The sequence below is a fragment of the Thunnus albacares genome, chromosome 20 (assembly GCF_914725855.1).
Source record: "Thunnus albacares chromosome 20, fThuAlb1.1, whole genome shotgun sequence".
Classification (NCBI taxonomy): domain Eukaryota; kingdom Metazoa; phylum Chordata; class Actinopteri; order Scombriformes; family Scombridae; genus Thunnus; species Thunnus albacares.
The window spans coordinates 23,989,736-24,011,918 of NC_058125.1; the positions used below are offsets into that span (position 1 = coordinate 23,989,736).

General features: G+C 38.5%; 1 protein-coding gene across 3 annotated transcripts in view; it reads left to right on the forward strand.

Moving 5' to 3' along the window:
* The window catches only part of LOC122971469 (serine-rich coiled-coil domain-containing protein 2-like), a 64,475-nt gene that overhangs the window by 37,263 nt on the left and 5,029 nt on the right, over positions 1-22,183 (forward strand). Inside the window, exons 7-14 of one of the 3 annotated variants that reach the window (XM_044338134.1) lie at positions 1,333-1,423; positions 2,339-2,423; positions 4,874-4,988; positions 9,072-9,155; positions 9,388-9,474; positions 9,756-9,881; positions 11,154-11,259; positions 14,625-14,664. In XM_044338134.1, the coding sequence (XP_044194069.1) occupies positions 1,333-1,423; positions 2,339-2,423; positions 4,874-4,988; positions 9,072-9,155; positions 9,388-9,474; positions 9,756-9,881; positions 11,154-11,259; positions 14,625-14,664 (734 nt within the window). The remainder of the gene's footprint in view (positions 1-1,332; positions 1,424-2,338; positions 2,424-4,873; positions 4,989-9,071; positions 9,156-9,387; positions 9,475-9,755; positions 9,882-11,153; positions 11,260-14,624; positions 14,665-22,183) is intronic. The other 2 variants (XM_044338133.1, XM_044338132.1) reach the window with 2 other exon arrangements.

The window sequence follows — 22,183 nt, forward strand, 5'->3', positions numbered from 1 at the left end:
TTTTTCTGACAAAAAAAGTATCTAAATTGTTCATTGTACAGTCAATTGTATAGTTTGCCATTTTGTTGTGTTTTCCACATGCACAGTAATCCTCAATGCAATGTAAAACCATCATGTACCTAGCTCAAGAGCTAACCGCTATCATGCATTGTACAGAGAAAAGATGAATTTAGACATCTGCAAGATAAAGAGGACGACCAGAGTAGAGTCTAAAATTGTCTTTGTTTTTGACATCTGACACGCAATACTGCACTTTACAGAAAATTTCCCATCTAGCAACTAAAACTGTTAAGCTTAGCAAAGTGCTATTTTGCAGCCAAAAACCCGTCTGGTCAGGTGAACTAAAACTGGTTGGTTCAGGGTAACGGCTAACAGTTCAGTTAAGCAGCAAAAACAGTCTGGCTCAGATTAGCTAACATTTCATTTTAGCCCCTGAACAGTTAAATTCGGATTAGCGATGGTTCATTTATCAGCTAAAAAGTTAAGTTATAGCTAACAGTTCAGTTTAGGAACTAAAAAAGTTTGTTCAGTTTAGCTTACTGCTCTTTTAGCCCATAAACAATTTGGTTCACTAACTGTTCAGTTTAATAGCTGAAACTGTTTATTTCAAGTTAACTAGGAGTTCAGTTTAGCAGTTAAACCAATTTGACTCAGACCATCTAACAGTTCTGTTTAACATCTAAAACATTTTGATTCAGGTTTAGCTAATAGTTTGATTTAGCAGCTAAACTGGTTTGATTCAGGTTAGCTAACAGTTCAGTTTAGCAACTAAAACTGTTTGATTCTTAGTCAACAAAGCTAGAACTATTTAGATTCTCCTAATGACAACAAAAACAGAAATTGTTCATTTTTCACTTGTATTGTGCTTTTCCTGTTTTGTATTATTGTTCAAATATCTGGTGATAATTATCATCTGATCCTATGGAGTGAAGTCAAATTATACCCCGATGCAGTATAAAAACTATATCTGTGCACCGATGTAGTACAGAACCACATGTTCATCCACAGCTTTGGAGCACATCAGGAACATAAGTAAGCCATTTTGGATGCTGCCTTTACATCAGTGGTGAAAACTGCAGTTCCTCAAATGACCATTACATAATACTCATCTGTGTCGACGTAAATGCGAAAATCCATCGTCTCTGTTGGAGAAGTACAGTACAAATACAACATTTTTCACAAGATGTACAGCTCTCAGCGGTCTCAGTGGCAATATTTTATTTCTAAATTATTATTCTGTCAACAAGATATTAAGATGTTGGGTTTGTTTGCTCTAAATAACGTATATAAATAAACAAATAAAGAACTGTGTATCTCTGTTTTCTCTCTCAGGACATCCTGAACAACCTGGAGTCTTGTGATCTTGAGGATGACGACCTCATGCTGGATTCAGACCTCCCAGAAGACGCCTCTCTGCACAGCGGTATGTTTATGTGTGTGTACAGATGTCATAAACAGATGTAAATTAAAAATAAGAATAGAAGAGCTGGAATGTGTGTCAGGATATGCCAAAACAGTCTAATTTTCCTATGAATGTGAGTTATTGTAATTGACTTTTATGGTTCACTTTCTGTACCTTTTTATAAAAGAACCAGATATTTGTTTTGACACAGTTGGGAATCTTTTGTACTGATGATTCAACCACAAGAGTTTCATGTCCATCAAACCTTGAAGTGGTTCAGCTATTGATTATTTAATATTGTCTATGAGAAAAATGACTTTCGCTGGTGAAACCCTTGACATCCGAAATGACAATTCCCGTTTCACAACTCTGTTTTAATCTGACATATTTAGTTCCATATTGCAGCAGCTGTAATCATTTGGTTCAGTTATCCAACAGTTCAGTCTAGAAAGCAGTTCAGGTGCAAAGACTAACGTTTCATTTAGTTTAAGAGTTCAGTTTAGGACCTAAAGTAGTGCGGTTCAAGTTAGCAACTAAAACATATTTATTCAGGTTAGCTAACTGTTCAGATAAACAGCTCACAGTTTAAACAGTAAACTGGTAAGTGCCAAGTTTTGATCCTGGTTTAATCAGTGAAATCCCTCCTAGTAAAAAAACATATTATCATGTGTTATGAACTGAATACACAACATTGGAGTTGAAGATTATCTAACCGCCCATCCACCCCCTGAATACACCCTTAATTACATTTTAGTCATGCTGTTCAAAGGACATTATCAGGATTGTAAGACATATTACTCATTTAGTTAACAATCATGATAACTGGCTGAATTTGTCATGTCTCTACTCTTTATTAGTTTTCTTATACTCCATATATTCATATTTCATTTATAATAACTCCTGTTTCATCCTCCTGGTCTGGTCTGAACCCTGCAGATGCAGATGGGATGTCCCACATGGCTCAGTGGAGGAGGAGACAGCTCTGTTGGGGAACGCAGGACATCCACAATGAAAATGAAAGGTAGAGAAAAGTACCTTTCAACTGACAAAACGCTTCACATAAACATTAGAAAAAAGTTTCCAGATTGTAAAATTGAAATATAGAACTATTCAGATTTTTTTTTTTACCAGGAAAACATTTAAAATGCAAACAAGGTCTTGTGAATCTTCCTATAAAACTCTTGTAATGCTGCCAAAGTTAGTGAAAGGTCAAGGAGTCACACATAATCAACAAGTTTTTTTAATGTTAGCATGAATGTAATCAGCAAATTTCGAGGGTTCACCGACTCAGAGTTGGAGTCAGAAAGTTATTTTAAAGTAGAAAACTTTTCCCTGATATTGGCATGACAGGAAAAGGTCACAGAGGCACAAAATGAGTTATTTTTTAATATGTTCAGCCATATTTGTATCTGATTTACAAGCTAGAAAGCTGAAAGATTAGTCTGTATGATGGGCTAGAGGGAAGATCACAGGGTCACTAAAATCAATATGTTTAATCCTATTAGGATCATGAATATTTGCAATAATTTTTATTTCAATTTGCAAATTAATTGCAAGATATTCTGGTCACAGAGAAACAAATGAATTGTTGATGTCAAAAGGCGTCATGTCATAACCTCTGCTGCTTGGAAAAGTAAATAATAAATTGTAGCTTTAAGCGAAATGTTAATATGTGAAATATGAATATGAGATTGCTTTTTTTTTAATAACACAGCTCACTACAGAGCAACTTTTCTGCATTTTTACATTCTTGATAATTCAGTATTTGTGGTGAATGGCCTTATGAACTGTTTCTTTGGGCAGAGTTCAGGAGCTTCAGTAAAAGAGAGTCAGTGCTGGTTTCCATCCACTGACCATGGAAACAGATTATTTTCATTATTTAAATGAATTATTATTATAGTTTCTTATGGCCAGTTTAGACCAAAGATTTGTGACGAAATGAGTTGAAACTTGCAGCTATTTGCAATGTGCTGGTCTGAAACCCACCAGTTTACACCGATACGACTAGACCAGACGGTGTATCATTTCTATAGCAACGACTCTTTACTTCTGTTCTAACTGCTGACTTTTCAGGCTTTTTTGTAGCTCCATACTTTGTAGCATCTTAAAATATGAATAAGGATATTGATAGAGACTTACAGTTGTAGTCCTAGTACTGATGAAATATAAAAAAAGAGGAGGGTTGAGAATTTGGATTGCACTTTTATTGGAAATTGCAAATTTTAAGGTTTGTCATACGGACACCGCAGTTCCTCAAACACCTTTATGAGGTGATCCTTTCTTTCCTTCATCCAAAATTTTGCCATTTCGACCAGCTGACAGTTTGTAACTGACTTGACCAGCTGACTTTGCTACGAGCTGATTCGCTGTCGCAAACAGGTTATGTGCCTTACCTTCTAAAACCAGCCACTGGCGTCTTGACAAGCTGAGTCACAGGCGGCGCCACTGGAGTCGAGCTGAGACCAGTTTACACCGCTGCGACTTTTCCCTGCAACGTTCTAAAACAGTTTCTTTCGTCTCATTGTGAATCTTTGGTCTAAACTGGTCTTCAGAGGTCATGATGACGTTTCGTTTTGTGTCTGAACAACAGTCCAAAATCAAAAGATACTTAGTTTACTCTCATGTATGACACAGAAAAGCCTCAAATCCTCATATGAAATGCAAAACTGAGTAAAACTCAGGAGAAACTCAGCAGCCAGACGTCTCTCCGTTCTCTGTTTAGGAGCGGCTGAGATTGACACTAAAATGAGAATAGCTGGTCCACCTTAAAGGTCAGTCCACCTTAAGTGAGCCTGGTCAGGCTAACCCATTGTTGCTAACTTCGGAGCTAACCCCCTTCACTTTTCCAGCAGTTGGGGAAACAACAGACGAGACTTTTCTTTGTCTAGAGAAGCTGCAGCATTTATTAACTGACACACTGCAGCCTGTACTGAATATTTACTGCCAGACTGACAACTTACTGGAATACTTTTCCTCTACTGCGCTCACGTTCACCGTCACTTTTCTGCCGCTCGCTCTCTCACGCTCGCTAAGCGCAAACATTACGCACTTCCCTATTCTGTAAAGGAGCTACGCTACCAAGGCAACAACACAGAGGTTGACTCACGTTTCAGATCCGCGCTGCGCAGAAGCTCTCAAATGCAAGTGGTTATTGATTTCTGAATGAATTGGTATTTGGTGTTATTTTGTCATAAAAAAAATGTTTTTTTTTTGGCCTGGCGGGGCTCTCGTTTGCCTGATGGCCCACCTGTACAATTATAGAGGAAACACTGAGTTTATTCAGGGTTTTAAAAGGTTTCCTAATGGTAGTTGTCATGAAATCTCCTCAGTCTACCTTTTTGACACCAGTGTTTTGGAAGTGTTTGTAAGAAAAGCCTTTTAGATTTACAGTATTTCATACACGTCCCTGAACACAGCAGGCAGAGGTGCATTTACACTTTTTCTGTCTGTTCCTGTCTTGTTGTTGGTCAGGTCTCCCTGCCTGTCTCCTGGTACTCCTGGTCTGGGTCTGGACGTGGAAGAACTGGCTGAAGATTGTTCTGCAGTCAGATCACAGCTGGAATACCTGCAGAGGCTACTGCTACAGGTGAGACTATAACATATTATAGTGTGCAGAATTACCACTTTTTCTGTCAAAGACATTTAGTTCTTTTGCTTTAAATGTTTAGTTTTGCATGTCTTCACTGTTCATTTGTGAGATTTAGTAAAATAGAATATAACAGCTCTTCTGGCATCAAAGGGTAAAGCTGACATTATTCTACATTTTTGTTATTGTCAACAAATCCCAAGAAAATACCAAAACCAACAATGTGTTCTTCTCTAGTCTTCTCTGTGTGTGAGCCCATTAGTTCCTACTGAAGACATAAATCTTTAAAAATATCTCAGAACTATATAGTTTGATGTTTAAAAAAAAAAAAAAAAAAAAAAGGCTCAGTGATTTCTTAAAACAGCTTTTAGCAAACAAACAGGAGGAAAAAAAGTGCACTTGTTGGGGAGTATTTTCACCAGCAGATTAATCCACATTTAAACAAATTGTATAATTTGTAGGATAAGCCTCTTTTGAGATGCATCATCTTGTTTTTAAGATTATCTTGACGAGTCATTGCATTAGCCTTAAGCCCCGTTTGAACTACAGCGTCTTCCAGAGGGAACAGTTCATACTTCATGAATATAAAACATGTGACGGCTCCTTCAGTATTCTGTGTGCTTGTCTGATTACAGTTTAGTAGTCATGTAGGCCAGATCAACCTTCTATAGGGCCCTGAGGCAGAGGTGTGTTGTTGGGTGTCCACTTTATACATAATAGTACTCTAGAGCTGAAATGATTGAGAGGTCAATAAGCCAATTGATTGATTGTGAACTCACTCACATGTGTTCATGACTGTAGGTCAGACAAAACCAGTCATCTAAACATGTTGCTCAGGGGAGTAATGATTTGTATTTTTCACTATTTTCTGACATTTTATACACTAAAACACAACTTTACAACAAATGAGCTCAATATAAACTATTACGGTCTTCAAACTAGATTTTGATAGATTCCCTCTTTAAAACCGGGACCACAAATGGAGGATTTAGGACCCGTCATAGTTGATGTTGTACTTCAGTGAATGAATCAAATGATAGATCCAATAGATATGAAGTAAACCTGGGCTTTCGGGTCCCCTCGAGGTCTGGGTAATCCAGCCTTGAAGGTAGCATCTAGCATCTGGTTTGTAATCACCATCATTGAACTTAATCACAGTTTCACAATTGCTTCCACTAAAATCCTTACAGGCAACCTGCTGCCTTCAACTTTTATTTGAAGTGTGTTGAACTGGCTGCAGAGTTGTGCACCTACACACATAGTGAGGGCAGAAAAAGTCACAGTGAATAATAACAATCAAGTGTTTATGTTTGAAACATGTGTTGATATTCATGCTTAGACTTTGTCCAGCTGGATATTCATGTCTATTACAGACCACATCCTGTCTGAATGGAACTTTACTCTTGTTTAAATCATAACATCATATATCTACTTCCTAACATTCACAGTATAAAGTCATACAGTTGTTGTTTTTTTTTTTATTTTTTTATTTGTGTTTTCATCAAGTATTTGTGATCAGTTGAGGTGTAATTTAGTAGTTTCCAATCAGCCTGACCTGCATGTCTTTGTGTTGTGGGAGGAAACCTGAGAGCCAGGAGAAAACCCACGCAGACACGAGGAGAACATGCAAACTCCACACAGAAACAAGCCCAAACAGGCAGGAGGAGGTGTTTCTGTGAGGCTGCAGCGCTGAACACTGAGCCCGCGTGCCGCCCTGGAGAGGGAAGGAAGGAGGTTAGGAGAGGTGGAGGAGGGGAGAGGGAGGGGAGGTAGAGGGGGAGAGGAGAGGGGAGGTAGAGGGGGAGAGGAGATGAGAGGAGAGGGGGAGAGGAGATGAGAGGAGAGGGGGAGATGAGATGAGAGGGGAGGTAGAGAGGGGAGAGGAGAGGTGGAGGAGGGGAGGGGAGAGGAGAGGTGGAGGAGGGGAGAGGAGAGGGGGTAGGGGTGAGGAGAGAGGTTGGTGGAGAGGGGTGAAAGGTAGAGCGGAGGAGGATGAGGAGTCGGGGGTAAAGGAGGACGAGGAAAGGAGGGAGGATGGGGGTGAGGGAAGATGGAGGAGAGGAGGGGGGATGGAGAGAGGGAGGGAGGGTGGAGAGGTGAAGGGGTTCTGCTCATTGTTCAGCCTGCGCTGAACAACAGCATAACCAGCCCCAAAAACCTCTTTTCTTCTTGTTTGCTTTCTGTTTTTGTGCCATTTTCTCCTCTTTTTCTTTTTTCTTTTTTTCCATTTTCTCCTCTTTTTGTTTCCTCTTCTCTTCTTTTGCCCTTTGTTTCTTTTCCTCCTTCTCCCGTTTTTGTCTCGCTTTCTTTTCTTTCTTGTCCTCATTTTCATCTCGTTTCTCATCTTTCTCCTCATTTTTGTCTTGTTTCTCATCTTTCTCCTCATTTTCTTCTTGTTTCTCATCTTTCTCCTCATTTTCTTCTCGTTTCTCATCTTTCTTCTCATTTTCTTCTCGTTTCTCATCTTTCTCCTCATTTTCTTCTCGTTTCTCATCTTTCTCCTCATTTTCTTCTCGTTTCTCATCTTTCTCCTCATTTTCTTCTTGTTTCTCTTCTTTCTTCTCATTTTCATCTTGTTTCTCTTCTTTCTCCTCATTTTCTTCTTGTTTCTCATCTTTCTCCTCATTTTCTTCTTGTTTCTCTTCTTTCTCCTCATTTTCATCTTGTTTCTCATCTTTCTCCTCATTTTCTTCTTGTTTCTCTTCTTTCTTCCCCTCGTTTTCATGTTCTTTCTGTTCCATCTTCTGGCTGTACAGAAGTGCCTCCTCTCTCAGCTTGGCAGAAGCTATCAGTATGGCTTTTTCTGCCTCACATCTGGCTATAACCTTCATACACTCCTCCTTCCAGAAGTGTTCGGTGTTTTCAGCCTGCCTGCTTTTGTTCTGGACACTTTCTCTGAGGGAGGAGATGATTGAATCTCTCTCAGAGATGTCCTCTTGGCTCTTCTGGAGAACCTCTGAGAGTTCCCTCTCCTTGGACTCCAGACGTTCCTCCAGCCCTTTTATGGTGGCCTTACTGGTGTGATACCTCTCCTTTACAAATTGTGACCAGTCGTTCCATTCAGCAATTTGCTTATTAGCAGCGTCCAGGCGACTGTGCAGATGTCGGCAGTCGGGACAGTGAGGCCTTCCAGCCGCTGGTCTCTGCTGGTTCAGACGGTAATCACGCTGATCTGGGCGCTGATTAGGACGGTGATCTGGGCGCTGATCACGCTGATCTGGGCGCTGATTAGGACGGTGATCACGCTGATCTGGGCGCTGATCTGGACGCCGATCTGGGCGCTGATTAGGTTGCTGATGTGGTCCAGCATCAGCAAATCTGCCCTGACGTCTTATATCTCTGTACATGGTTTTAATAAAAACAATGTCCAGAGGTAGGAAACAAGAAGTTGTCTGTCGTAGACTGTGGTGCTAGACGGTAGTCGTGCGTGAAGGACGGTCTACGTTCTCTGTGGATCTGGGACACGATGCTTGTGTGCAGATGTGAGATGAGATGAGATGAGATGGTCTCATACTTACAGATAAACTGATGATCATTCTAGAATTCTGACATCACAGCCGTTTGCCTTTGATGTGTCACATGTCTGATGACATCCGGAACTGATGACATCATGAGCTCAACCTTGGAGGAGGTCATGTGACCTGACAGCAGATATCAGATTAAAAAATAAAAGATGGATTAAAAAATAAAAGTTGGATTAAAAAGTAAAAAATGGATTAAAAAATAAAAGATAGATTGATTGATGTTGACATTATTTAAATTAATGACTAATGATCACTAAACCAGCTGATGGAAGCTGATTTATCAAACACCTTTAACTTGTGCTGTGATACAGATATAAATAATCTGTAAATTTTTTTTTTTTTTTTTAATTTTTATCCCATCCTAGACACACATTTTATCACATTTTCTCAATCTGTGTCATCTATTGGTTATTAGAACTCATTATCAGCTGTTACAAGTACTGCAGTTTATTCCTACACTGATAATAAGACACACAAGGAAAGTGATAAAAGTGAGTCTATCTATCTATAACACACGTGTTTTAATAACATTTATGTGGTACGGGCGTGTGTTTTTCAGGAGGAGGACGTGGACGATGACACTCTGACCACAGACACCCTGAGTCCCGAGGCTGCCGACTCCTCGCACAGCTCAAACGCACAGGTAGGAACACACACACACACACACACACACACACACACACCGCACACGTAGGTTCAGCAATAAAGGACAGGTTCACAATGTTTCTAGTGTGTCTTAAAACAACAGGTGTCTATATGAACAATGAAATCTCATACACGCTGTCCCAGTTTCATTTTTATCCTTCATTTCCCAGAATGCCTTTCCACAGCCCTAACGTGTGTGTGTGTGTGTGTGTGTTTGTGTGTGTGTTCAGGTGCAGGATCTCCTGCAGGAGGTGCAGCAGCTCAGAGAGGAGCTGAGAAGCCGAGACCGAACCATCGCACAACTCACCCTGCAGCTGGTCCGTGTGTGTCCACCATGTTTACATTTTAACTTTACAAAATAAAACCCAATTAATCAGTATTCAGTCATCGTTAACGAGCGTTTGTGTTTATTTTCTCACATTACGATGAGCGTAGTCTAATATTAGGAAGCTTAGACTGGTGACAGTTGAGCTGAGTCAAGTAACAGTCCAACGGAGCAAAAATTCAGCTGCAGACGTCCAGAAAATATTGACTATTATGTAGTAATTGCCTGTGTGTGTGTGTGTGTGTGTGTGTGTGTGTGTGTGTGTGTGAGTAGACTGTTCCTGCAGTGACCAACAGGTGTCATTGTCAGGAGACGACGGGAAAAATGGATCGACACACGCAGACGAGTGTGACGGAGAGAGAGAGCGTGGCCTCGCAGACGCCCTGGAGAGTACACACTGTGAGAACACACACACACACACACACACACACACACACACACACAATCGCAGTCAAACATGGAACAATAAAAACTTCAAAATTACTTTATTTGTATAACTTTGATGCAGAAATGCAAAACAAATAATAAACTGCAGCAGTAAATAAAATGTTTATCAGTTACCCTAAAACAAACAAATGTTAAAAACAAACATTAACAGGAGAATAAACAAATCAGTGTAAACTTAAAGATGTGTAAATAACGCAGTAAACCTTGTTAGAAAATCTGAAACAGTGTGTAATTGGTTCCACTTTATATTGTATTTAAGGCTTGATGTGCTTCACTTGCTCCTGTTCAACAAATCTAAACTACAGTGTGTGTGTGTGTGTGTGTGTGTGTGTGTGTGTGTGTGTGTGTAAGCTTGTATACAGTTTGTTCATTCATTCGTGTTTATTGTTAAGCACTTTTTGCTGCATAACGCAAAAACTCGTCCATATACTCCAGCATATTGTGACGGCCGTTTTTCTGGTGATTTATCAGTTAATCCTGAAAATAATTGGCAGATTAATTGATAATAATCGATAATAAAAACCATTAGTAGCAACCTTAATCATTATATATTAATACCCATTTATCAGATCTAATTATGTACATTTCACGATTGTAAATAAGCAGAAAAATGTTCATTTGCTGCCTTGTCTTGAGAACGCTGTCAATACAAGGTCCAACTTACTCTTTCCCAGAGCTTTCAGCCACATCTCATGATTCTGGCAGATTCAGTTTTTAGTTCAGGTGCAAAAAAAAGTATCTTTGCCAAATAAAATCCCAGCGTCACCTGTCAGGAGTGACGAATAAAAAGAGCGAAAGGTGAAAACTGCGTAAAACTTTATCTCTTTGGGTTCCTGACGAATCACAGACCGACCGGTTTACTGATGTCACCAGAAAGGGTTTCTGGGAAACGTAGTCTCTAGAAATTAAAGCCTTTTGTTGCTGTTAGACGCCAGCGTGCAAAGTTAAATGTTGCTTGAGGAGCTTTCTGGTGCTGTAAATATTATTATTATTATTATTATTATTATTATTATGTGTGTTTCTTACAGGAGTTTTAAGCTCGTTTCCTGTTTTTCGTTGCATGTTTCAAGCCAAAAGTCAGAGTTTCCCTTTTCCAGCTCTTTCTTCTCGTCTTTCTCTCTTCCTGTCATTTCCTCAAATTTTTTTTTCTCTTGACGTTATGAATCCTTTCCCTCCCTGTCTCTGTTTCCCTCTTTCTCTCTTTCTCTCTCTCTCTCTCCTCAGGCTTTCCCTCCTGTTCCTTTCCTCTCTCCACCCTGGCAGTATCAGCGCTCCAGGCCTTACAGGGGGAGGCCGAAGCCCAGCATCCCCTCCCACCTCGCTAGAAAAAGTGAGTCCTATCACTCCCTCCACCCCATAGTTCCCAAATACCTTCATAACTCCATCCCTATCACCCAGTCCTTCATCATCTCCTCCTCCTCCTCTATATTATTATCATCATCACCACCATTAAGGCTGGAAATCCTCAACTTTGCAATAAAATAACATCCTGTGTCCCTGGTAGACATTTCTTAGGTCTTTATTTTAATTATTGTTTAAAATATTTTGGTTATTTCTCTGTATGTTTTTCAAATATAAATATTTTAATCAAACAAATGATTTTAGCAGAAAAATCCACACTATGTAGATATTTCTTGCAGAAGAAATATGCTGTAGTTTCACAGAATTTAATTACTTGATTAAAAATACTTTATTTCAGTGAACGTTGTCCGTCCGTCTGAAAGCAGGAAACTTTTAGGTGCATGGAAACACCTCCACAAAACGAGAGGTCGCAAAAAAAAAAAAACAGCCATGAAAAACCATCTGTTTATCTCTATTGTACCAAATTTATCATCCAAACACAAAGACCTTTATCAAAGCGACGCACAGGATCATAAATCAAAGACAGAAACGATAAGCGTTAGGAGACTATCATGCATGCAATTATAGATTGTACTAAGTGTGATCAAGAAAGACAATATATGAAGGAAGAACTTCAGGGCGACTGGAGTTCAGGAGCTCAGCGTTAAAACTCTAATGAACCTGCCAAGTTGGAGGAGCAGTAGAGTTTTCATTGAGTTTATTAGACAGACAGGATTAATGTGCAGGATTTAATCTCTGGTCCCCACTCTGGAGCAGAAGGTGGCGGTAATGCACCTAATACGCTGGTTGCCAACCGCCGTTATAAACCAAAAAGAAGAAGTTTTTTTTTTCCAAACAGAGTGGTACATCCTGTCAGCTGAAGTGTAACCTATCTGTGCAGCCGAACTTCGCAGCTCCTCCGCGGACTATTTTACCCTGACGGTCCCAGTGCTTCCTCTGCAGGCTCCACTTCACTCAAGCTGCCAGTCAGACCTGCTGCTTCTTCCCACTTTAACCTGAATAACAAACCGGGGCTCGGTGCTCCGGTTGGATCCACACGGAGAGCCGGGGCTAACGTTAGCTGTGAGGCTAGCGGAGCGTTAGCAGCAGCATGGCCGGAGGGAAGCACAGCCAGCTAGCCTCCGATAGAAGAAGTAGCTGGTCTGACGGGCAGCTGAGTGAAGTGAAGCCTGCAGAGGAAGCACCGGGACCATCAGGGTGAAACAGTCCGTGGAGTCAGGCGGCGGAGGAGAAGGCAACAAATCGACCTCTCATAATCAGCAGAAAATGTTCATTTCGGTCGATACCGATGACGTGCCGATACTATCGTACATCCCTAGTCGTGCCATTGAGTGAGTCATGCATTCAGACTGTCTCAAGTGTAAAAATGACTATTTTACAGCAGCGTTATAGTAAACTTAGGATAATGAAACAGCCGACACATGTAATTCCAAAACTCTCAACAAGAAAAGAAAGACGACTATTAGCAGCTAATGACAGGATGACGTGATATCATGCACAATGTTTTATAACCATATTTATAACCTCAGTGAACCACAAAGTAAAAAAGGTACAGAAGTTCATTCCTGGCTTTCATGTTGTGAAGTATGAATTCAGTATTAGAATTAATGTTTAGTTTATTGTAACAAATGAAAGTGTTGGATTGAGCCTCGTGCAGGATAAACGTAAGGTGAAACTAACTGTTCCTGCACAGAAACGTATTTTAATGAAACTAATTAAAAGAGTTCAAGTTCAGGCTTCCATTTATATTAAATCCTTTATTAAAAAAACATAATCCAAAAAAGTTCACCAAGAACCCAAATTTGCACACTTGTCAACTGTCCAGATTACTTTAAAGTGAACTTCAACAAGAGGTTCAGTTTCTACAAGTTCAACATTCAAAGTAACCAAAAGTAAACAGGTCAGAGGTCAGAGATGTTTTTAATGGAGACGTTGAGACACGACTGCACTGAATCAAGAACTTAATTAAACTTAATTAAAGGTTTCTGTGTGACATTGAAGGTTATTGTAAATTATTCCTGTGGATGTATGTTAGCGGTGCTACAGAGTTCAGACATGAATTTAATCTGCTGGTCAGTTTATTTTAGAAACACACAAATTTCACTCCATGTTAGTTTTTTCTTTGCTTCCTGATATATTTGTTAACTTTTTTCAAAATTTTCTTTCACTCTTCTCTGATCAGTTTGTCAGTTTCATCCATCCATACATATATACATTTGTACATGTGAAACTCGACGGACCGCTATGACCTGCAAGGTGACGATAACATGAGACAGCTGAAGGTGTCTGAAAGCAGGCTGGTTTCCAGTAGCTGAGACTTGCTGGTTTGTGTGCTTGCACTGAAGTAAAGGTACTCAAAGATGAAGTTAAAACAATCTAAAGACTTGTAGCAGCCGACCTCTCTTCAAAATATGACAGCATACCCATCATAAATATTTATGCAAACACTACTTCTACATTTCAGTTTCTTTATTAGTTGTATTATCACATTAGAATTCGACTAACTTTGTCACTTTCAAACATTTTCCAACGCTTCAAACATCATTTTCATTAAACGTTTTTTTATATAAATTCTCACAAAACATCATCATCAAACCAACAGTCAGTGTTAACTAAAAAACTGTAACACAGCTGATAGCGTTCAGCCAGCGATAAACTGTTCTCCTTAACACATCCATGTAGTAAACATGCTAGCAGATTAGCACGCTAAAGGTAGAGCTAGTTCAACTACAACAGACTGTATATAGAGATGGACGGAGTGACGTATAACAGGGCAGGTTTCATAATCAAGTCACATTAAACTTAGTGAAATATTGCGACAATAGTCTGGAGAAGCAGACATCAGAGCTACTATAAGTCTTCAAATCTTATTAATGGAGCAATAATTTCCAAAATAACCACCAGCACACTTATTAGAGGGCCTGAATTTAGACATTGAGACCAGAATGACTCGTTGAAAACAATGATTGACTCAGTATTTCTAGAGAGAAGTTGAGGTTTTTGAATTGGAGTCAGTTGGAGCTTTAGATGCTGATTGGGCTACTCCTGTTGGTCACATGACCCTCACCTGGCAGGTAGTAGCAGCCTGTCGAGAGTCTCCCGTTCGCACATACATCCCTCCTTCCTTCCTTCCTTCCTTCTTTCTTCTCCGTCTGTCTTTATTACATCACGTCCGTCTCACGCTGAGTACAGACAGATCGAGACACTTCACGTCTCCGCTTGAAACTGTTGAGAAAACTGTCTTTTTAATCTTCTGCTGTATTTTCTCCTCTAACCGTCCTCCCTCTGTCCTCTGTGTGTGTTTCTCTGCATCTCCTCTCTGCCCTCGTCCAGGAGTGGAAAAACTAGTGCTTTACTTCAGTGACACTGCGTGGTACGGTAGCAACTTTTTATTAAATCTTCTTCTTCTTCTTCCTCCTCTTCCTTATTCCTCCCTCCCCTGTCTCGTCCGTCTTTCCAGATAACAGGTACTCGGCTCTTAAGCTGTTGTTTCTCCCAACATGGACTTTTGTAAAGTATTTAAGTGCACAAAACATTACAAAGCAAATTATCAAAAATGTATAAATTCACTAAATATATACACAGACATAGTTAGGCGATTGAAATGTTAAAGATCTTCTCCAGACATGGTTTAAGATCTATAAAAATGCTCAACTTTCTAATAAAGGTGCAGTAAATTACTTTGCTGTCATCACTGTAAGAGCTGCCTGTATTAATCACATCATTGTTCGTTTATTGTGTTTTTAATAACATTTCACCACATTAAAAACATTTACACTAACTACATTTTATGTTATGTTTCTGAACTTATCAAGACGACATCAAAATCACCGTATCAAAGACGGCTGCAGACATGACGACTCACAGTCGCTGGTTGTCATGATAACACAACATAAGCTTTTAGCTCGGTAGTCAAGGAAAGAAGTGAGCGTTAGAGCAGTGATGGAAACATTTGAGACGGTAAACATGAGCTTAAAGAAACGCTGAAACATCTCAAAGCAGGGACAAACAACAAAACTGAAATCAGACTGAAGACGACTCGACTAAAAGCTTCACAGACAGGTTTTTATCTGCATGTGGAAGACGGATATCCAACATGTTCCCAACAATATATGTGTTTTATGTGTCTCTGTCATTGCTGGTATACATGAAAACAAGACCTTTCCGTTCCCATCCTTGTATACCTTAAATATAATTTTTATTTTTATGAAAATGAACGAAATGCATTTAACATATACGTGTATTTAATTGTATTTGCTGTTTATTTCAAGTTGAATATGTATCTATAAATCTGCAGCACCTGTTAGCTTTCATTCTGAGTGACTGAGAATAAACTTCTACTATTTAAATTATAATTAATAATGAAATTAATTATGAAATTGTTAAAACTGATAAGCTTCTGTGTTCATATAGACTGTGTATGTTATATTGAAGAGGTGCTGGGGTCTAAAAAGGTTTAATGCATCAGAAAGTGTTTTTAATGTGGCTCAGTTAGCTGATACCTGGAAATGATGCTGGTGAAAGACTGACACTGAATATTAAATCAATCAATCAATCAATCAGTCAAACTTTATTTGTATCACACCTTTCATACAGTTTAGTGACATTCAAAGTGCTTCACAAATAACTGACAATCCAATAATGAGAATGAACAAATGTAAACATTAAAACATTTAAACAGACTAATGCACACAAGTAATAAAATAATAAATTTAATAAAATTAAAAAATGAAGTGATTATAAAAAATATAACAATAAAAAACAAAGACAAATAAAATTGATAAGCAGGAAAAAAAATTTTTTAAAACACAATAAAATAAGTGATTAAAGTAAAATAATGTCCATAAAGGATTCTAATAAACACTTCAGATTGTGCTGTAATATCAAAACAATGAGTTAAGAGGATAAAAAGCTCACAGAGCAGCATCGTCCTTTCTAATGATCAATAACTGAATTATAATAAATCAGATCAGTAGAAATTTCAGATGTCGAGTTATTACAGATGTGAAACCACAATATAAAGAATAGATATGTTGCTATATAGATAGATATGTATGATATATATGTTACTGCAAAGTGAAATTTGATAAGTTAAATTCATAAGGAACTGATTCAACTGAAGGCCGGCTCTCTGGACAGTTTTACCCTGGAGGACAGGCCCCACCTTCTCCTTCACAGTGAAATGAACCGGGCGAGTCCAGAGGCTCGTTGGGAAGCAGCTCTGAGCTAAAATTATCTCTGGAAATGGCTCTTAAATGTTGTATTAGATGAAGTGCACTTCAGCACGGCTTACTCAGTCACTTGAAGCAAGTCAAACCGCCGGAGATGACATCACTCAGGACGGCCGTTATCTCTTCCACATGACGGAGTGAAGCTGCTGTGAAATCGCGTCACGTCCGAACAGAACTGAAGACTTTAGAGGAGTTGTGATTATTGGTTGAAATTTGGCCTTTTATGGATCATCAGGCTCCGCATGAATTGTTTACCTGAGCATCATGTGACAACGTTTCACCTACAGCGCAATTTTTAACCACATATCACTGAACGTACATACGATTTTCTCTTTTTTTCACATGCAATAAATACGTCAGACTTGACAACAGCTACATGGCGAGCTAACCAGTGCTGCCAACTAACTGGCTTTCTCGCTAGATTTGGTGACTTTTAAGACGCCTTTAGTGCTTTTTTTTTTTTTTTTAAGCGATAAATCTGGCGTCATTTTGTGCAGACATTATTATCTGGCTGTGGAGGTAGTCGCCAGTATTTCTCAGTGAATGAGCACTAATGTGGGTCTCTGGACTGACTGACAGTGTGGGACCGACCAATCAGCAGCCAGACAGAGACGTGAATGAGCTGTGGATGTGCTACAGTTACGCAGTATAGTTTTTTAATCTTACAGGTAGATTTAGATGTATATTGAGAATTTAGTTGCTTGATAAAGAATAACTAATGTTGTAGCTACTTAGTTTAGTTTTGTCATTTTCTTTACTCACTAACGTATTGTACAGTATATGTAAAAAAGCTTTAGCTACTTCCCGCTGAAAATAGTCAGCAACACTGAAACTGAACAACTCCTGATAAATTCCTTATAAAATATATCCTTTAACACCCACAAACCTCCTAACTCTCTTTCAACTAAACCCCTTGAATCCCTCAACCTCCTAAATAACCTGTTCACATCCTCCAAAGTTCACAGTGAACTCACCTTATCAAGCAAAATGACATAAAAACCCAAACACCCTAAAAAAACATTATCCAGCCTCCCAGAAACTGTAATGATGAAAATAACGTGTGTTTTTAGTGTTAAAGACGTGTCTGACTTTGGGAGAAACAGCAGGTTTGAGTCTTTTGTTTAGTTAATGTTTGCTTCAAATAACACAACATTTTAAATTGATATTAAATTAGAGTCTGTGGTAAATAAATGGTACATTAAAGTCAATTAAACCTGCATTAACTGATGTTTTGTCCACTTGGTGACAGAATAAACTAGTAGGGGGAGGATGAGTCACGGTGCAGATGTGTCTGCATCTGTTTGGGAGCCAGAGAGAGAGAGAGACCAGGATAATCAGCTCCAAAAATAGAAAATCAATCTGTGGTGGCCGCCACAAATAAACGAATGTATGGGAAACACAGATTATTATAAAAACATATATATATTATAGCTGCTTGAGCCTTAACTTTATATTTGTACATTTATCTGTGCTCCATTGTTGTCGATGTCGACCTTTTTAAAGGGTAAAACATCAGCAGTAATCACACATACAGATATATACTGTATACTTGCTGTTATTCTATTGCTATACTAATACTTGGTGTAATACAGTACTAACCCTCCAGCTCACTGAAAAATACAACCTCACGTTTATTCATTATTAGATTAGATTCAACTTAAACGAGTACAAAGCCAATGAAACGCAGGTAGCATCCAACCGTATTATTACCGTATTATTTATAGATGAGTGCAGGACAGTAAGTAATGCTATATCTTCCAACATGTACAGTGATGGACAGTGAAGAGTTACAATATATTAATATTATATATGTTAATACAGGACTTTAAATACTTGTGGACAGTTAGAGAATAGATTATATGAACATTCGGTTCAATATGCAGCGTATAAACAACACATGTATCATTGGTTCTGTTATTATTGTCATAATTTTAATAGTTGAGCTAATTGATGATGCAGAGTGAAGTGATATTATTCATCTAACGAGCCTCTGGGGGCCAATGAGAGGACAGGAAATGAAGGGGGAGGGGGGGGCTGCGTCGTAGTATGGGTGGATCAGCAATTTGTACGCCAACAAAAGTGTGTGTGTTACCGTGGGGACATCCTATAAGTCGGGGAAGCAGAACACTCTGGGGAAAATTTGGCAGTGGAGTGATTCCCTCATTGCAACACACACACACACACACACACACACACACACACACACACACACACACACACACACACACACACACACACAAGGTGAATCCTCCTTGAGAACACCTGCATGTGGTCGAGGACGCTCTCCATCTCCCTGTTAATCTCTCCCATTGTTTCTATCTCCCTCTTCATCATCATCCTCTTCACTTTCTCTCTCTCTCTCTCTCTATCCCCTCCTTCCCTTTCTGTCCTTTCTCTGTGTCACGTTTCCTCTTCCTCCCTTTTTCTCAAATCTTTCCATGTCCTTTCTCTCTCTCTCTCTCTGCCCTTCTCTCTCCCTCTCTTTAATCCATCCACCCTGTCATGTATTATTTATGAGGGATGGTCACACACACACACACACACACACACACACTTTCAGACATTGGAAAGGTCTACCTGTCCGCAGGAGACAGACAGGTGTGTGTGTGTGTGTGTGTGTGTAGACAGACAGGCTGCAGTGCCGTCCTCATCCACCAGATGTCAATGTTGCCCAGCGGATGTTTCCTCCTTCCTGCTTATGTTTTCCACACACGACCTCTCTGGTGTTTTTCAAACGTTTTCATGTCACAGACTCAGTGTAGAAAATCAGTGTCGCCTCCTGCTGGATAATTCCTGATTTCGCTCCACTTTGACAGAAGCATTCATGAGAATAAAGCTGTTTTTAGCTCTAAGACAAGGAGCTTTTTTCCCCCATCACAAAATGACCTCAAGTTAAAGGATAAGTCTGTTGATATTCTATGTTTTTCTTATTAACGAAAACTCCAAAAAGAAGTATTGTTACTGATATATCTTCTTCAGTGAGCCACACAGCTGCACACACACTGTAGTTTATTATGACTAAATAACACAAACACACATCGTCCTGCTGTCAGAAACACTCACAAGAGCATCAAATGAGGATTAATCCGCCGCTCAAAATAGTCCCCAACAAATGCACTGTTTCCTCCTGTTTGTATGTTTAAAAACTACAGCAATCGGCTGTTTTTTAGGAAATTACTGAACCTTTTTTAAACTTGAAACAATATATTTGTGAGCTGTTAAAGATTTTCATTATCAGCCAATGAGCTTTGAGCTGAGAGACACAGATGGAGTAGAAGAAGAAGAGTATGAAGAGATGGATGAACACATTGTTTATTTGGGGCTTTTTTAAATGGGATTTGTTGACAATAACAAAAATATTGAATAACACCACTGACACCATGTCAGTTTTAATTGTAGACTAGTATGAGTCTGTTTAAATATTAATTAATAGTTTTGACAGCTCTGCTCAGACAGACATCACTCAAACTACTGTACAACAGTTCATACAGTAAATGATTGTTTTCCAGTGATTTATTACTTTATTTTGTTGTTTTGGGGCATTTCCACAAAGTAGTTTCATTTATTATTATATTCTTTAATCAGTGCTGATAGTTGTCGCTCCTTCGTTTCTGTTTTGTGTTGCATTGTGGGACAAAAGCTCCTATTAACACTAAAAAAAATCTACTGATTAAACCTGCAGATCATCATGTTAAAGTGTCATTTCAATCTACAGTACTTTAAAGGTTAGATTGTTATGCTATTATCATTATAGATTCATCTTTTGCTTATTTTTTCCAATGATTGTATTAATTTAACAGTTAACAAACATCAGAACATAGTGAAAAAGACCAAAATGTCTTCACAGTTGTTGTTTTGTTTGACCAACAGTCCAAAACCCAAAAGATGTTCATTTTATTAACTGATTTAAAACTGAGAAAAAACAAACAAATCTTCATGTGAGAAGCTTGAACCAGAAAATATTCAGCTTGTTTTACTTTCTAAAGAACTTGATGGAGAAAATGATTAAGGCAAATTCATTTCTAAAGCACCTTTCGATCCAATGTGCATCACATAAAACATGAAAGAGGCATTAATACCAGATAGAAAAAAGAAAGCCAAGGCAATATTAACAACCCACATGAAATAAGGTTTAAAAAGAATAAAACAGAAGATACAAAGGTTGATAAAATTCAATAACACTGAATTAAAAAGTTTAAAAAGTACAGTGAAAAATGTGAATACAGAGCTCCAAACTAAATGTTTGGCAATTGAATTGTAATTTAGTGTGGGATTAAAATAGATCTGACTTTGTGCTTTTCATTTTAATTTTCACACAACTCTATTTCAGACTAAAGCACTGAAATCAATTAAAGCTGCTCGGATTGTTTCATAAGGCTCAGGTGGGCGGTCGAGCTGCTGTTTTTCAAAGGTTCAGTGGTTCGATGTCCATGTGAGAGACTCTGAACCCTGAAGAGAGAAAATATAAATCACTTTAACCAAATGAATGTAATTGAAAGTCAAACCATGATGAAATTATGGCTACAACTATAAAAAACGTGGTTATTTTTCTTTGCCAACAGTGATTCATTCATTACAACAGGTGGTGACAGATTATAGGTTTGTTGATCGATACTGTACAAAGTTGAATCCAGCTGATTTAAGACTAAAGGTTCAGTTTGTTTTGTCTGATGGTTTTTTGGTTGGCGACGGTGTTTTGATGGATTTCAATCAGCTTTTCTTGTGTTAAATATCTTCAGTTTGCCGAGGTTGAACTTTTAGAGCAAGAAGACAACAGTGTCTGTTTTCCTGATTACAATCCAAACCTGTTCACAGTTTTGATTTGAACTGTTTTCTGACAACAAACTGTAGACTGTGAAAGCAAAAATGCCAAAAAGATACGCTGGTTTTAGCTTCTCAAGTGTGATAATTTTAGGCTTTTCTTTGTCATACATGATAGTAAACTGCCAGGAACTGCAGTAAGTGGAAGGAAGTAGATTAGATTAGACTATTTTGATAATCAAATAATCATTTTAGTCATTTTTTTATGGAAATTTGTAAAAGGAATTGCTAGTTTTAGCTTATCAGATGTGACGATTCAGTGCTTTTCTTTGTCATGCATGATAGTAAACTGAATATATTTGGGTTTTGGACTCTTGTTTGAACAAAATAAGACATTTAAAGACGCCACTTGTGACTCATAGTCATTTTTTTTACAATTTCCTGACATTTTATAGACAAACAGTTAATTGATAATGAAAGTAATTGTTAGTTGCAGCTCGATGTGGTACCTTTTTATCTTCTCTTTGTACTAGATTAATGTTTTAAGACGTCCATTTTGAACATACATTCAGGATCCCAGAGGATGAGTCGTGCGCCGCCATGAGGCTAAAAAACATTTGTGGTTTGAAGCTCAAAGCTCCATTAAACCTGCGCGCGAAGTCATTGTGGAATAAAGAAAAGTAAAAAAGTTGGAAAAAACTATTGATAGAATAATCGATATTTGTCTTCATGGCCTTGACTCCTTTTCTGTGGTTTGGTCTGCAAATATAAAACTTTGTGGAACATCTTCGACTGGTGTGTATTATTTTACGTGAAAGTACTGATAGGTATCTGGAAAATATCATCACATTATTAATACTGAGATATTCTGTGAAAGATCTCTCTATGTTCATTTATTCA